Consider the following 17,653-nt stretch of genomic DNA (forward strand, 5'->3'; position numbering starts at 1 on the left):
CACAGCACTATTTGGTGTTAGAGGCCTTTTTCTAACCCTGTCCCCCATCCTCAAGATCCTGCTACTCTTTTTCCTGAAAGTCATTCAATATTTTTATATGCCTTGCACCATATCTGATTCTGATTAGGAAAAAACACTTAGGAACTGATGTAAAATTAAATTCTGGTTACATAATTATGGAATGACAGGCTTAGAAGAGCAAAAGATAACCAATCACAAGTATAAAAAGAGCTTTATTAGTGCATATATACAAATTTACAAGGTCAGAAACTGGAGAAATACAAACAGCTTTAAAACACAATTTGCCTTTTCTTCAGTTTAAAGTGACTTTACCTGATTGTGACACAATAGAAAATACAGAACAGTAAACTGCTTTTTAAATACTGGAATTTTATGGAGAATACATTCACACATAGAAGGGAGGTGGATTTTGGAACACGGTAAGACCATGGAGACACATTAACACAAAGTGGCTTTGTGAAACTTACTGCCACATACTTTGGGGGAAATTTCTGAAAATCAAGGATATGAACACCGGCTGCTACTGCTGCCTGCATTAAAATTTAAATATGCCACCTAGAGTGTAAGATGACTATCAATTCTAGGATTTGTTGAGAAAGGGCTACTCTTTATATAAAGAGTGTGGCCACCAGCACAAGGTATATCACTCTACAGATCTCAACACTTCAGGGGTGGCAGCCTGGAGGAAAGAGTTCAGAAAGAGCTCCTGATGATTGCAGTCAAGCAAGGTAGAACACAGAGCTTCCTTCTTAATTGCACTTGTTCTTGAGTAGAAATCAGAGAATGTGCCACATTAGAATGAAAGAAGCCTCTATTAGGCAGGAAAATCCTTCACTTTGTCAGCAAGCCCTCTACAGGAGCCATACTCATGAGCCACATGTTCTTCAAGATTGATGGACTGATACCTAACATGCTAAATTTGCCAGTGTGAGAAAAAAGGTAGTCAGGTCAAAGCAATTCCAATTGCCTCACCCTTCAGCAAAACAGAAAAATTACATTTCACAAATGGACAACTTTGTACATGTATGCTCTTGCCCAGGAAATGCATATGCTCACCCCCATTACATTTATAGTTTATTTGACAATAGTAAAACTGGCTAAGACTCTGAACTGAACACAAAACAATTAAAAATTTTTTTTCAACTATGTGTTTGGAGCCATTTTCCTTCTCTTTAGTCTTGCTCTCCAATCCTCAGGAAGGGCTTCAAAATTAGCATTTCTCTCTGCCATGCCACTGTGAAAACAACACACATATTACTTCACTGGAAAGAAAAAGAACAAAACTGTTCAAACAAAACAAAAACATCTAATTTAAACTAAAATCCTGAACATCAGGAAGTTTAGAGTTTCTCAGCAAGACAGTACATTCTCCTTTGAGGTCTATGATTTCAAGAATATGACTGTTCTAAGATAAGACCAACACCATTACTCCCACAACCCATGTGCCCCCAACTAAATTTTTTGTTTGTTTGTTTTTACCTAACCAGCTGCTGCTGTTTCCACTCTTCAATTCGCTTCTGTGCAGTTGATTCCCGATCCTCTTCACTGGAACTTGAGTTCTCTTCTTCATCCAATTCACGCTGGATACTCTGCCACTTCTTTACTAAAGATGGCATTTTGGTTTTACTTTTCTTTGCCTGTAATAAATGTTAAAGATCAGAAGGAATATAATCCATAAAATAAGGAAATAGGACCTCTACAAGGAGATCAAGATCTTTCCCTGATTCTAATGAATAAGTGGACTTCATAGCATAGGTATGATATATTTTTTTTGGTACTGGGGATTGAAGTCAGGGGCACTCAACCACTGAGACACATCCCTAGCCCTTTTTATATTTTATTTAGAGACAAGGTCTCACTGTGTTGCTTAGGGCCTCACCATTGCTGAGCCTGGCTTTGAACCCGCAATCCTTCTGTCTTAGCCATCCAAGTTGCTGGAATAACAGGCATGAACCATTGCACCCAGCAAGGTATGATATTTTATTAAAGCATGGCAGAAATGTTTCCTTTACCATTCCTATTCTATATCCTGGCCCCCTCCTGAGGAGGGGATAGAACCCAGGGCCCCATGCTAATAAGTGCTCTCTTGTCAGATGCTATGGGTGCATGCCTGCAATCCAGCAACTTGGAAAGCTGAGGCCTTAGGCAACTTTGCAAAAACTTGTCTCAAAAAATAAAAAGGGCTGGGAATGTAGCTTAGTGGTAATGCACTCATGGATTCAGTCCCCAGTATATGTGTGTGTGTGTGTGTGTGTGTGTCTGTATGTGTGCATAAAGTGCTCTACCATTGAGCTACACTCCCAGTCTGTTTAATAGGTATCAACTGGTTTTGTTGTTCTTTTCAGAAAAGCTGGATCTTTATTTTTCAGCTCTATTGTTTATCACTTAAAATAAACATTGAGGAGACAAGAACAACAATTTTGAATTTTACAGAATTGGAAGGTTAAAGTCAGGGAAACACAGCTCAATGAGTACTTGCCTCTTGCCTAGTATATTCAAGGCGCTTGGTGGTGGGGGGAAGCTATGATAAATTACTTCCGAAATATGGTATTATAATTTTTCTCTTTTGGCTTACCTTCATTTACTAAAAATTTTCATAATAAAACACGTACTTGGCAAGGTAGAAATAAATATTCAAAATGGCCTGTTCTTTCATTATTATTTTGTGGTATTGGGAATTGATGCACAAGAACCTGGGTTCAATCCCCAGCACCACCAAAAAAAAAAAAGAGAGAGAGAGAGAGGGAATTAAACCCAAGGTCTCACACATGCTAGGCAAGTGCTTCATCACTAAGCCATATTCTCAAGCCACTGGTTTGCTCTTTTATTACATTCAGGCTTATGATCATTGTCACACTAGCACAGAAGCCACTGCTTTCTGAGAACAGCACCTTCCAAAGATCACATCTGTCCTCTTACACTGCTTATTTTTCTTGATGGTTTCATTTAAATATCTACTAGGTTTTATTTATTTATTTATAAATCGATTACATGAATAAAGTCTCCACAAATGTGAAAGAATAAGCTTAATATTTTCAGTCTTTTTATATTTATATGGTTTTCTGTTCCATACCCTACTTTTTTTGGGGGGCCTGAAATGGGGGGAACCAAGGATTGAACTTAGGGACACTTGGTCACTGAGCCACATCCCTGGCCGTATTTGTATTTTATTTAGAAACAGGGTCTCACTGAGTTGCTTATGCCTCAATTTTGCTGAGGCTGGCTTTGAACTCGTGACCTTTCTGTCTCAGCCTCCTGAGCCACTGGGATTACAGGCGTGAGCCTGGCCTTCATATCCTGCTTTGACTGTCATTGATAGTTCCCATTTTCTGGGAAAAGGAGTGCACATCTATTGTGCTCAGCCTTTAGCTCCCTCTACATACATTCTCACATTCCATTCTGTCACTTCATCTGTGGCACAAACCATCCTACTACAAACATCCTTCCAACAAGCTCAAACACGGTTCATTCTGGGAAAGCATGAAGCTAACCAAATAAAAAGTAAGATGGATTAATAATGATCCCAAGAAGCTCATGGGATTAAAATCTCTCAACCTCTGCAAACCTAATTTAAAAACCACAGACCTAAGTATAATCCTGGTGTTTCACTTTGAATTCTATACAATTCAACAAATTTCTAGTATATTTGATTTCATCTGTCATGGGAAAATAAATTTTAGAAGTCATGTATGCCCTATTACACTTGAAAACTTGGGTCCAAAGAGTTGCAGTGGCTATTTGAGTACACTTTAAATAGGAGAACATGGCAGTCAGAAAAACAAAGAGTAAATGGTGAGAACTCCTTTGTTCTACTTTGTTCATTTTTTCTTTTGTGGTACTAGAGATGTGCCAGTAATCCCAGCTACTTGGGAGTCTGAGGCAGGAGGGGGATTGCAAGTTTGAGGCCAGTCTGGGCAACTTAGCGAGACCATTTCTCAAAAAGGGCCAGCAATGTAGCTTAGTTGTAGAGCACTTGCCTACCAAAATTCCAATGGCCTTAAAAATTGTAAAGGCTTTTTTAAGGCTTTATTAAATTTTTTTTTTTTAGTTGTAGGTGGACACAATATACTTTTTTTTTTTTTTAAAGAGAGAGTGGGAGAGAGAGAGAGGGGGGGGGGGAGAGAGAGAGAGAGAGAGAGAGAGAGAGAGAGAGGGAGAGAGAGAGAGAGAGAGAATTTTTTAATATTTATTTTTTAGTTCTCGGCGGACACAACATCTTTGTTTGTATGTGGTGCTGAGGATCGAACCCGGGCCGCACGCACACCAGGCGAGTGTGCTACCGCTTGAGCCACATCCCCAGCCCCGACACAATATACTTTTATTTAGTTAATTAATTTATTTATTTTTATGTGGTTCTGAAGATTGAACCCAGTGTCTCACATGTTGTCAGGCAAGCACTCTACCACTTAGCTACGTCCCTGGACTCTCTTATGGCTTTTTTAATGCAGCAATGAAAAAAGTGATTCTCAAACTGTATGGAATTGTAAGGTGTCCCAAATAGCTAATATTGACTCATACTTTCTAATATAAAGCTATAAGCTATACTAATCAATATGGTCAGCTGATTTCCAAAAATATTCAATGGAGGTAAGAATAGTCTCTTTGACAACTGGTGCTAGCAACTGATTATACACATGCAAAATGAAGCTGGAATTTTACTTTGTATCTTAATAAAAAACAAAGTTGGGTGTGGTGGGTTGGGAGGCTGAGATAGGAGAATCCCTAGTTCAAAGCCAGCCTCAGCAATGGGGAGTCACTAAGCAACTCCATGAGACCCTGTCTCTTAAATAAAATACAAAAAATAAGGCTGAGGATGTGGTTCAGTGGTCAAGTGTCCTTGAGTTCAATCCACAGTATGTGTGTGTGTGTGTGTGTGTATATAACCACCACCACCACCAACAAAAAAAAACCAGAAACCCCCCAAATCTATGGTCAATTATAAATTCTAAAACCATAACTCTTTAAACCTTTTAAAATTTTCTTTTGAGACAGGGTCTTCCTACTAAATTACCCAGGCTAGTCCTGAACTTGTAGTCCTCCTGCTTCAGCTTTCTAAATACTTGGGGTTATAGACAAACACCAATGTACCTGGTTATAGAACACTTGAAACGGGAAAAAATCTTCATGACCTTATATTTAGCAATGGATTCTAGACATGACAACAAAGACATAATTCAGGCTGGGTACAGTGGCACATGCCTGTAATCCCAGTGGCTCGGGAGGCTGAGATAGGAGAACCACGAGTTCAAAGTCAGCCTCAGCAATGGCAAGGCGCTTAGCAACTCAGTGAGACTCTGGCTCTAAATAAAATACAAAATAGGGCTAGGGGTGTGGCTCAGTAGTTAAGTGCCCTGGTTAAATTCAATCCCTGGTACAAAAAAGAAAAAGAAAAAAAAAAAAGAAACTGAGAAAATGAACTCCATTTAAGAATTTGCTCTTTAGGGTTGGGGCTGTAGCTCAGAGGCACAGTGCTTGCATGATACATTGGGTTCAATCCTCAGCACCACATAAAAATAAACAAATAAAATAAAGGCATTCTGTCTACAACTACAAAAAAAATAAGAAAAAAAAATAATGCTCTTCAAAAGATGTCATTAAGCCAGGTGTGGTGGCGCATAGCTGTAATTAGCCACTTATGAGGCTGAGGGAGAAGGATCTTGAGTTCAAGGCCAGCCTCAGTAACTTATCAAGGCCCCAAGCCAGTTAGACTCTGGTCTCAAAATAAAAAATAAAAAAATGGCTGGGGATGTAGCACAGTGGTAGAGCACTCCTGTGTTCAGTCCCTAGAACCAAAAATGATAAAAGGACAAAGGTTCCAAAGAATAATTTCTTCAAAGAAAATAAACAAATGGTCAATAATAACCTAATCTGGGCATAGTGGTGCATGCCTGTAATCCCAATGGCTCTGAGGCAGGAGGATTTTGAGTTCAAAGCCAACTTCCAAAACTTAGTGAGGTACTTAGCAATTCAGCAAGACCCTATCTCTAATAAAATATTAAAAAAGAGGGCTGGGGATGTGGCTCAAGTGGTAGGGCGCTCGCCTGGCATGCGTGCGGCCCAGGTTCGATCCTCAGCACCACATACAAACAAAGATGTTGTGTCTGCCGATAACTAAAAAATAAATATTAAAAAATTCTCTCTCTCTCTCTCTCTCTCATTCTCACTCTCACTCTCTAAAAAAAAAAAAAAAAAAAGAGCTGGGGATGTGGCTTAATGGTTAAGCATCCCTGGGTTCAATCCTCATTACCAATAGTAATAATAATGACAACAACCTGAAAAAATATGCAACATCATTAGTCACATGCACAATGGAATTATTAATTTAGTCACAAGAAGGAATGAAGCACTGATACATGCTATGTACATGAATCTTGAAATAATGATGCTAAGCAAAGAAAGTCAGACACAAAAAGTCACAAACTGCATGGCTCTATTTACAAGAACTATTCAGAATGATAAATCCACTGACAAAAAGCAGATTGGTGGTTCCCATGGGAAGCAGAAGGGAATAAAGGGGAGAAATTGCCTAATGGGTAGAGATGAGGTAGTCTTTTGGGGAAATTAAAATATTTTGTAACTAAATAGAGATGGTGGTTGCAAAACATTGTGCATGTATTAAATGCTAAAGCACTGTTAATTTTATGCTATATGAATATCTTCTTAATAAAAGTGTTTTGAAATAAAAAGAAATTTTTTGGTATTCACCTTTTCTTTCTTTCCTTTTTTTGTCTTTTCTGGTGGTGGCATTTTGGGAGCTGGTGGTGGTGGTGGTGTAGGTGGAGGAGGAGGAGGTGGAGGTGGTGGTGGTTCTATAATGGCAGTGGTTGGCACAGCACCTCGGGCCTGAACTGGCTGTAAAGAGGCAGAAGTCACTCCAATAGGGACAGAACATTCAGCATAACTCATAATTGTAGATGCTGCTGCAAGTCCAAGGTAATTTGACTGGAGGCTCATTCCTCTGGCCTGATGACCCATTCCTGCTGCTGGATGGCTAACTGATATTGCCTGGTGTCCAATCCCAGTAGCCTGATGTCCAATCCCTGTTGTCTGGTGACCTAACACAGAAAACAAAATACTATTTGATAAATCTTTCCCTTAAAAAACAGCCATATTTGCTGGTAGCAAAATAGTAATTTCTAAATATCTTAAAATTAAAGTACTTAAACACATAAATCACTGATGTATAAAAATACACACACACACACAAAAAAAACAATCTGGAAGGCTACACCAAACCATTTCAATGGTGGCTTTTAGGAACTAGAAAAAATACATATAAGCAGTCTTTGCAATCTAAAAAGTCTTAACTGTTTCTTCAAGTTAATGTATCTAATACTGGAAACAAAGAAACACTACACTGAGAAAAATGTACTTTAATCATGATGCTTACCTGTAGCTATAGCTGCCTGGCTGTAGAGAACAGGAGAACTACCAATAGTAGCAGATCTCTGAACTACTGCAGTACTAATTTCTGTAGCTTTTCTCTTTATTGCTTTAGTGGAAGGAGAACTAGAGATCGTAGCATCAACTGAACTCTGAAACACAAATATTCTGGTCAGTGACAGGTGGCCATGGTTAAACATACTCTTCTAAAATAAAATGGTTCCAATCATGCTGTAGTCCCCATAACCAGCCAGAATGCTAAGGACATTACTTACCTGGTTAGTTACAACAGTGGGTTGGGCTGCTGAAGGCTTCAAAGGAGTGTCCTCCTCTGTTCCTGGGGCAGGAGGCTCCTCACTTCCCTCATCTTCCATCTCTACCTCCTGGATCTCACCATCTTCTACAGGAGGAGGTGGTGGCGGAGGGGGAGGAGGGGATTCTGGGGGTGGGGGAGGAGGTGGTGGCATTTCCAAGGGTAATGGAGGTTGAAGCACAGGCACATTTGACTGAAGGAGAGTCCAGAATGGAGTAAGTGGCATCAGTGAAGAGGAAGAAACTTGGCCAGAAAAGGATTCTTTACAAAGAGAACCTATGAAAACAGATAGGAGTCAGGGCAAAAAAGCAAGACAAATTTTCCATTGGTAATATTCAGAGTAATATTCAGCTGATTGGTGAGACAAATATCAATATCAACCTAGGATAGTATGGTCAGTAAAGGACTGGCTTCCTGTTTCCTAACAGAATCTGATCCCTCTACACACCTATTGTACTTTGGTTTCACTGAAATAGTAAAACAACTTAGTCCAGAAATAACTTTCACAGGAAAGTTAAATGGACGGATATCATAGCACTTTTCCCAGCTGTTATATTCTTCTCTGGGTCCAGATTTATGAATAAGTAAATGAAAAGCATCAATAACTCAGTGAGAAATTTGGTCATCTCAATCAGTAGTTTTTTTGTTTGTTTGTTTGTTTTGTTTTTTTTTTGTGTGTGTGTGCCAGGGATTGAATCCAGGGGTGTTATCACTAAGCCATATCCCCAACCATTTTTTAAAAAGTACTTTTTATTTTGAGACAAGGTCTTGCCAAGTTCCTTAGGGCCTTGCTAAATTACTGAGGCTGGTCTCAAACTTGTGATCCTCCTGCCTTAGCTTCCCATGTCACTGGGATTACAAGCATGTGCCACTTGCCTGGCTGAAATTTCGTATTTCAAACAATATTTCAACATACACAAGAAGACAATCCTGGAGTCTATTTTTGGTATTGGGGATTGAACCCAGGGGCACTTTACCACTGAGCTACATTTCCAGCCCTTTTTTAATTTTTAATTTTGAGAGAGGGTCTTACCAAGTTGCTCAGGGACTTGCTAAATTGCTGAGGCTGGCCTTGAACTTGTGATACTCCTGCTTCAGCTTTCTGAGTTGCTGGGATTATAGGCATATATCATTGCACCAGGCTTGATTTAGTAGGTTTAAAAATTCTTTTTAAGGTGTTACTGTTGACTCCTATTCTTTCATATCTCTGTGTAAATCATTTTCATTTGCTAAATCACAGCAACATAAGTGAGGCAATTTTTAGTTCTTTGACGATAAGGGGAAATTCAGGAGGACATATCTTCAAAGTAAATGGTAACTCAGATTTTTGAAGAAAGTATCTGAAGATGTAGAGGATTTGAAATTGCTATAGCTGAAGTTTGAGTTAAACTGTACCAGAGGTGGACATGGTGGCACACAACTGTAATCCTAGCTACTCAAAAGGCTGAGGCAGAAGGATCACAAGTTCCAAGGCAGCATGGGCAACTTAGTGGCAAAAGCACCCCTGGGTTCAACCCTTTGTACCCAAACCAAACCAAATCAAAAAAACAAAAATAAAAACCACCCACAAACAACAACTACTACTGAAAAGCTGCAGGAACAGCTTCTTCTCAAATTTTGCAAAGCCACCACTGAATGCTGTGGTTTTCTCTGTTGGGAAACACTTTTAGAGATGAGAGAAAATAGTAGGATATACTTACTTGTAGCCTTCCCCATCCCTCTTTATCGTCAATAGGAAAGTTTCACAATATATGGGACTATTAGATATATATCCCAGGAATGTTGAGGGGATTTTCTCCCTAAAAACCATAGAATTTAGGAGTAGAAGAAACATGAAAAATCATCTAGTTCAACTTCCTCATTTTTAAAAGGTAATGAAACCCAGGCAGGAACTGACTTGCCCAAGATCACATGGCCATTAGCAGCCAGACCAGAGATAGAACTGACTTCTAGCCTAGTGTTTTCTGTTTTATCAAGATCCCTGATGAAATATCAAGAGCTCAAGAACCTTAGAAATCTCTGTCAAATACTCTCACTTCTCATAGAGTAGATATTCAGATGTAGACTCTTGTCAAATTTCATGGTCAAAAGTAGATTAAATAAGGGCTCTATTGAAAAGAAGGTCATTTAAAATATACTGCTTTGGCACTTGACAAGGTAAATCCAGGTGACCAAATTTACTTTTTAAAGATATAGCACATGGTACAGTGTATAAATACTTTAACAGTTTTCCAGCTGAAGGAATTCAAATGATTCATTAAATTTTTGTACTTGGAATTAGGTAACACTAATTTATACACTAACTTTCAGACAAATGAAGTCTGGGTATGACCAGGAAGCCTACATTATAAAACAGGACATCAAGATTACATCAGAACTAAGGCAATAAACATGGAAGATTAATGACTTAATTAGTATTAAAGAATTAAACATCCCTGTACTAAACAGGGCAAATGGTGGACAAATAAATATGTCAGATTTGATGATATTGTATGTTTATGATGGTGATATGCTGCAATGCAGAGGAACTCAAGGAAACAAAGTGGGTTCAGGGTTAAAAATGTGGTTTATTTTATCACCTCCAACAAAGCTAGGGAGAATTAATTAAACCTTGTGTAAATACAAGATTAAATCACATTTGATAAATTCAGCCATAAACAAGGAGCATTTTTAGAATATGTAAATCCCAAAGTAAGTTTACTCAAATCATACAAGCTGTATCTAATACACTGATAATTACCTCTTCTAGTTTAAGTACAAAGAACTTCAAGAAATTCCAGGTGGGAGTACTGCAGATGTCTATTAAAATGATACCTATATTTGTTTCTAAATTTATTCTAGTTGGTGTTTTTGCTGTTTTGCCAGGAATGGTGGCATAGGCCCATAATCCCAGCAATTTAGGAAGCTAAGACTGAAGGATCACAAGTTCAAGATGAACTTCAGTAACTTAGTGAGAACCTGTCTAAATAAATAAATATGGCTGACAATGTGGCTCAGTGGAAGGGCAGCCCTGGGTACAATCTCCAGTATCTTTAAGAAAAACAAGAGAAACAAGAAAGCATTTAATTCTGATGTTCAAGGAGAGATTAAAATGGTACAAAGCATTTACCATGTGCTAAAACTTTTAAATAACTAATGCTTAGTGTTTTGAATTAAGAAGAGGTTAGCAATATAAAGCAAGAAATTATACAAAAATAGTTTCACAGATTAAAAAGACAGCTAAATTTAACTAAATGAAATAAATTTATTAAGGTGAAGGATAGAATAGTGTGAGGATACAAATTTTTAATTCTAGCCCTTTTTTTGGGTGGTGGTGGTTGTGGTACTGAGGATTGAACCTAGCGGTGCTTAAGTACTAAGTCACATCCCCAGCCCCCCTCTTGGGGGCATTTTTTGTTTAGAGACAGGTTCTTGCTGAGTTGCTTAGGGCCTACTAATTAAGTTGCTGAGACTGGCTTTGAACTTGAGATCCTCCTGCCTCAGCCTCCTGAGCCACTGGGATTACAGGTGTGTGTCACTGCACCCAGGCTAGGTATTTTAATTTCTATTTATAGGCAGTCTTCTTTTATTTACCCCCAAAGAATAACTAATGCTTAGTGTTTTGAATCAAGAAGACAGTTTAGCAATATAAGTCAAGACACTATAGATTCACAGATTAAAAAGACAGCTAAATTTAATCTAAGTGAAATAAGCCCAGCAAGAAAGACATGTCAGATACCTTGAAATATCATCCAATCTTTAGAAACATGATATTAAATTCAAATAGTGAAATGATGAGCAAGGATTAAAAATAAAATAAAACTTAAAATATCCTTGACTCCTTGGAATGCAGTAATTTCTTTTTTTATTTTGTGATGCAGAAGATTGAACTCTGGGCTTCAAACATAATTACTAATTATTCTACCATTGAGCTACACCTATAGGCCCCAATTTTTCTTTTTTTTTCTTTTTTAAAGCAGTACTGCTGTAGTGCCCAGCAGAACCTCACACATGCTGGGTAAGCACTCTTACCTCTAAGCTACCACCCAGCCACCAATTTTTTCTTTTAAATTTTTTGAGACAGAACCTGTAAGCACCTGTTTATGCTGAGGTGCACATAGGTGGAAGAGGACCCAGTGTGGAAAAAAATATGTTAACACATCACAGATTTGCGTGCCATCCTTGTACAGAGTGATCTCTCTATTGTTCCATTTTTTTTAGTTTATGTGCTATTGAAGCAAGTACCCAATTTTGCTTTTATAAAGGGTGGTATTATTCACTGCTAAGCCAACAAAGAGCAAATGTATATTAAATACTCTTTAGAGACTTACAGCAATAGTAATCAGTATTGCTTTAAAATTCTATAGACCTTGTATAAGATTTGATTTTTTTTTAAGATAAAGTTTATCATACTAGATCTACCAGATAATACCAACAGATGTATCATACATGAACAAGGAAGAAAACCAGCTTAGAACCCAACTTTAATGTGTACACATTTCAAGAGTTGGTAATTGTAAAGTATTTAACTTTGGAACATATAAAAAAAGGACATTAGACCATGGTCAGGAATGGAACCACCAGTAGAACTATCAACTCTCTTCAGTCCATTAATTACTAAAAAGCAAAGGAAAAAAACAAACACTACACCAAGCATGTCTATCACTGTTATCAAAAGAGGGGCAAAGTATGCATAAGAAAATCTCATCATGAAAAAAGGGAAGTGAAATATTCTGTAACATGAGAAAACACACTTTGAAATGTGAAGTAGAATAAAACCATTTTAAAATGACCACTGAAGTCTTATGTGGCTTTGATATGTTATTTAAGAAGTTAATAAAATCAACCTGGGGTTGTAGCTCAGTGGTAGAGCACTTGCCTAACATGTGTGAGGTACTGGGTTTGATCCTCAGCACCACATAAAAATAAGTAAGTAAAAATAAAGGTAGCATGACCATCTACAACTTAAAAAAAAAAAAAAAAAATCAGCTCTTCACTTCCTAGATCATCAACAAATTCCATCTCTTTTTATTTTCAAAGGGCTATTACTTTAGAAACCATTCCATAGCCTCTTGCATTCATATGACACTTTAACACAAAAACACTAGTTGCTTACGATCAAAAGGTTATTATCATCGTTTTGTCTCTATTTCACTATTCATTTTTGTCATTCAAAAAAAATGCACTTGAGGGAAAAACAAATCTTCTTTTGTAAAGTACCAATCAAATTCATAGCTCTTGAGCTGGGCACGGTGGTGTGCACCTGTAATTCTAGTGGCTCAGGAAGCTGAGGCAGGAGATCAGGAGTTCAAAGCCAGCCTGAGCAAAAGCAAGGCACCAAGCAACTCAGTGAAGACCCTATCTCTAAATAAAATAGAAAAAAGGGCTGCGAATGTGGCTCAGTGGTTAAATGTCCCCGGGGTTCAATCCCTGGTACGAAAAAACAAAAATTATAGCTCTTCTTAAGAGCTAATTAGAGGGGCTGAGGGTCATTGCTTAGTGGTAGATCTACGTGTGAGGCACTGGGTTTGATCCTCAGCACCATATAAAAAAATAAATAATTAAAAAAATGGTATTGTGTTCATCTATAATAAAAATACTTTTTTAAAAAACAGCAAATTAGGGGACTGGGGATGTAGCTCAAGCGGTAGCGCGCTTGCCTGGCATGCGTGCAGCCCGGGTTCGATCCTTAGCACCACATACAAAGATGTTGTGTACGCCAAAAACTAAAAAAATAAATATTAAAAAATTCTCTCTCTCCCACACTCTTTCTTTAAAAAAACAAAACAAAACAGCAAATTAGAGCTGCAGACTAACTGAGGAACTATGAAAATCTACTTATTAAGAAGAAAAGAAGTATAAGGGCTGGGGTTACAGCTTAGTATTAGAGCGCTTACCTAGCTTGTGCAGAGAGCCCTGGGTGCAATCCCCAGCACTGGGGGGGAAAAGTATATATATATCACTAACCAAACTTCTGGGAAGGTACCTTTAATGGGAAGAGTCATCCTATTTGATTGTTTAGAATATGGTTTGCACTTTTTCATTATCAAAAATTTTGCTTTTCTGATTCTAATACAGTACTAGTTTCATAGCATTTCTTCCCACCATTTTGATTTGTACCAATGATACCTAATAAGACTATTGGAGTTGAGAAATGAGTTGCAAAATCAATATAGACTAGGTGATCTGTTGGAATGTAGAACAAATCTCATATTACCATACTACACAGACATTGACAGTTTAATTATCTAGTTCCTTGTCATTACCATTCCTGTTTTTGGAGAAGCACAGCTTTCTCTGGGGTATGACAGAATGATTATAGGAAAATTTTTTAAAATATTGTTATTTAACAGGTAAATGAAACTGTACTTAAGTAATTGATGGGATAACATGTCATATTTGATATGTGGGATCTTTTAAAATTCAATTATAATAGTTCATTTTTTCATTTTGGGGCATCTAATATATAGTATTCTCATCTGCAACTAGTCACTGCCTTAATTTCTTTTCTTGGTACAAGGGATTGAACCTAGGAGTGATTGAACCTAGGAGTGATTGAACCTAGGAGTGCTTAATCATGGAACCACATCCCAGCCCTCTTTTATATTTTTATTTTGAGACAGGGTATCAATGAGTTGCTTAGGGCCTTGCTAAATTGCTGAGGTTAATTTTGAACTTATAATCCTTTCCCAGCCTCCCCAGCCACTAGGATTAAAAGCATGTGCCACCACACCTGGCTCAGACCTTTTTGTATTTTATTTAGAGACAGGGTCTTGCTGAGATGCTTTAGGACCTCAATAAGTTGCTGAGGCTGGCTCTGAACTTGAGATCCTCTTGCCTCAACCTCCTGAGCCACTGGGATTTCAGGTGTGTGCCACCGCACCTGGTGGTGCGGTGTGATTTCTTTCAGTATAATACATGCATTATTTAAATATAATTTTCACTTTTTTTTTTCAATTTGCGATGTTATTATGGTACAAATTAATTTCCTTTATAATATTTGTCTTTTTGTCTAAAATCATGTGTCCAAGTAGTATAGAGTAAATTAGCCCACCTGCTGAATTCTCAGAGGATTCTGTAGAATTTGAATCAGTGCCAGTTTTGTCTTTCAAGGCTGGTTTAGGAAGAGTCTCGTCTCTATTTTCTTGTGCTTGGCTTTCTTCCTCCTCCTCCTCACCATCTGGGAACTCCCACTGAGACTCGCCCGACTGTTCGTTTACATAGAAATATCGTCTATGATCCCTAAATCACAAGAAAGAAAACACATGTTTTAAAATCCATTCTCCTACAAAGACACATTCATTTGGTCCTGTCCCAGGACAGCAGTCTGCTCTCACCGGGACGAACCTCTTCTTATGGACTGCTATTCACAAAGGCAACAAAGAGCTTTGACAACTGAGGATGGAGAACCAAGGATAATTCAAAGCTTTTTGCACTGCCAGCAGCTCTGTGAATACAGCCCTGAGCCCTCTCACTCCAACAGATGACTTAGAAAACATCTTTTTTTGTTTTTTGCCAATACATAACAGGGTTCCAAGTTTCATTAATGAAGGGACTCAATCGCCTAGAACACTAATTTCCCTTCCAAAGAAGAGAACAACGAAGTTTGTGAAAGGTGACTCTTCCCCTCTTGGACCGTGGAATTCACATTTCATATTCTTGATATCAAACACAGTGAAAGCTAAAGAGAGGGAGAGGATCTGGGAGCTGAAAAATAAAAGAGCAAAGATTTCAAATAATGAAAAAAAAAAATCAAGAAAAGCCAAATATAAAAAGAAATGTTTTCATCTGACCTGCTGGCAGAGGATAGTAATCTTGTTCTTCATTCACATCTTCAGCCACGAAGTTTTCCTTAACTTCACCGAGGTTAATCAGGAGTAGTTGCTTCCAGAGGTCCTGTAAAGCGCACAGAGCTCTCGCATGCGCTTAACCCCCAAGCCCGCCCTACTCCGTGCAACACTCTGGAGTAAAAACCGGCTTTGTCCAATCTTGGGAAAAAATCCGTTACATGGAACACTTTAAACATTGCTTTTTGTTTCTCCAATGTGTGGCTGGCCCAGACTCTGCTTGCGATGCTTTGCCTGCCCAGCATCGCTAACTGCAGCTGCTTTCAGTCTCCAGACAGGCTGTCATGTCGTCAGGTGGTGGTGATCACAAATCATGTCTGAGATGTCAAAGGTGAAAGGTGAAAAGGGGAGAAGAGTGCGTACCTGTCCCAGTGGCAGGACCAGCCTTTAGGAGTGGCGTTTATTTCATACTGTTTTAGTTGTTCTGCTGCATCCTGAAGTTTTCGTTTAAGGTAGTTTCCATTAAGAGCCCCTTCCCGCCAGTCTGCAATTCGAGTCTAGAATCAATGGAGAAAAAAAAAAACAAACATTTATTATGATGTCAGGAGACAGAGGTAAAAGGAACATAAATATTCTACTCTGAGACAGTATTGCTACACTCCAGACCAAAGAAAATGCGAAATCCCATCTTTTGTTGTTTTTGTCATACTAGGAATCAAACATAGGGGAACTTTATCACTGAGCTACATCCTTAAGACACCCCCTACCCCCGTTTTGAGACAAGGTCTAAGTTGTCCGATTTGGTATCAAACTTGTGATCCTCTTATTTGCATTGTAGTGTTCTGGAAAAAAAAAAAAGGGACCTGATTCTATTTTTAAAAAATATTTTTTAGTTGTAGTTGAGAACAATACATTTTATTCATTTATTTATTCACTCATTTATTTTTATGTGGTGCAGAGGATCGAACCCAGGGCCTCACAAGTTCTAGGTGAGCACTCTACTGCTGCGTCACAACCCCAGCCCTTCTAATTTTTTTTTTAAGTTCATTTTTTTTCCTTTTCTATTTTTGTGGTGCTGGGAATTGAACCCAGGGCCTCATGCATGTGAAGCAAGCACTCTACCAAATGAACTATATCCCCAGCCCCATTTGTTTTTTAAAACCTTTATTGTATTTGCTTATTTTTATGTGGTGCCGGGGATTGAACCCAATGCCTCATGCATGCCAGGCACTCTACCACTGAGTCACAACCCCGACCCCTCTGGATTATTTTTTATTTATTAAGAATTTTTTAAATTGATTTTTTAGGTATAGATAGACACAACACAATATCTTTATTTTTATGTGGTGCTGAGGATCGAACCCGGGTCCTGCCCGTGCTAGGCGAGTGTTCTATCGCTGAGCCGCAATCCCAGCCCCCTCTAGTTTATTTTTATACTGCTAACTTTTTACTATCTTTGAAAATGAGTAGTTCTGTCTTCCTCTCTGGATTTTATTAAGATTGATTATCCCAATGATTTGAATTTTTATTTTATTTTTGTGATTTGGGGATGAACCCAGGGATGCTGTACATCTCAGCTAAATCCCTATCCCATTTTATTTGAGACAGAACTCACTAAATTGCCCAAGCTACTCTGGAACTTATAATCCTCCTGCCTCATCTGCTCAAGCACCACCATGCCCAGCACATTAACTTTTCTTTTTAAAAATTGTTTTAACTTTATTTTATTTGTTTTATTGGTTTTTTTCTTTATATGATGCTAAGAATCAAACCCAGTGCCTCACATGTGCTAGGCAAGTGCTCTACTGAGCCACAACTCGAGCCCCAGCACGTTAACTCCCACCCACCTTAATAGATGATTCTTTCAATTTGATGTAACTTGGTAATCAAAATTAAAGGTTCAGTTATTGGCTGGGGGAGACCAGAGACAGAAGTCAGGGAAGGAAGGGGAAGAGAAGAAGAAAGAAGATAAGTGAGGAGACAGGAAAGGAAAGAGCAGAGCGGAGCAGAGCAAAACAGATTCAGGCTTAAGAAAATCAGTCAGTTTCCTTAGGAATTCCTTCCCTAATCTTACCCTACCATCATGAAAAGTAAGCAGGTAACAAATATGACTCAATTTTTATTTTGAAAGATTTACATGCTTTAATGATTATGAAGTACTTTCTTTTTT

At 38.2% G+C, this 17,653-nt stretch overlaps 1 protein-coding gene across 4 annotated transcripts in view; it reads right to left on the minus strand.

Annotated features, from left to right (window-relative positions):
- Positions 1 to 213: 213 nt before the first annotated feature.
- Positions 214 to 17,653, minus strand: part of Fnbp4 (formin binding protein 4) — a 40,153-nt gene continuing 22,713 nt past the window's right edge. Inside the window, exons 11-17 of one of the 4 annotated variants that reach the window (XM_076847231.2) lie at positions 15,907 to 16,040; positions 14,751 to 14,938; positions 7,680 to 7,993; positions 7,412 to 7,556; positions 6,727 to 7,076; positions 1,501 to 1,658; positions 214 to 1,255 (exon numbers count right to left, since the gene is read on the minus strand). In XM_076847231.2, coding sequence (XP_076703346.2) covers positions 1,165 to 1,255; positions 1,501 to 1,658; positions 6,727 to 7,076; positions 7,412 to 7,556; positions 7,680 to 7,993; positions 14,751 to 14,938; positions 15,907 to 16,040 — 1,380 coding nt within the window. In that variant the 3' untranslated portion in view covers positions 214 to 1,164. The other 3 variants (XM_076847232.2, XM_076847233.2, XR_013090427.1) reach the window with 3 other exon arrangements.

This window comes from Callospermophilus lateralis, chromosome 2 (assembly GCF_048772815.1).
Source record: "Callospermophilus lateralis isolate mCalLat2 chromosome 2, mCalLat2.hap1, whole genome shotgun sequence".
Lineage (NCBI taxonomy): Eukaryota > Metazoa > Chordata > Mammalia > Rodentia > Sciuridae > Callospermophilus > Callospermophilus lateralis.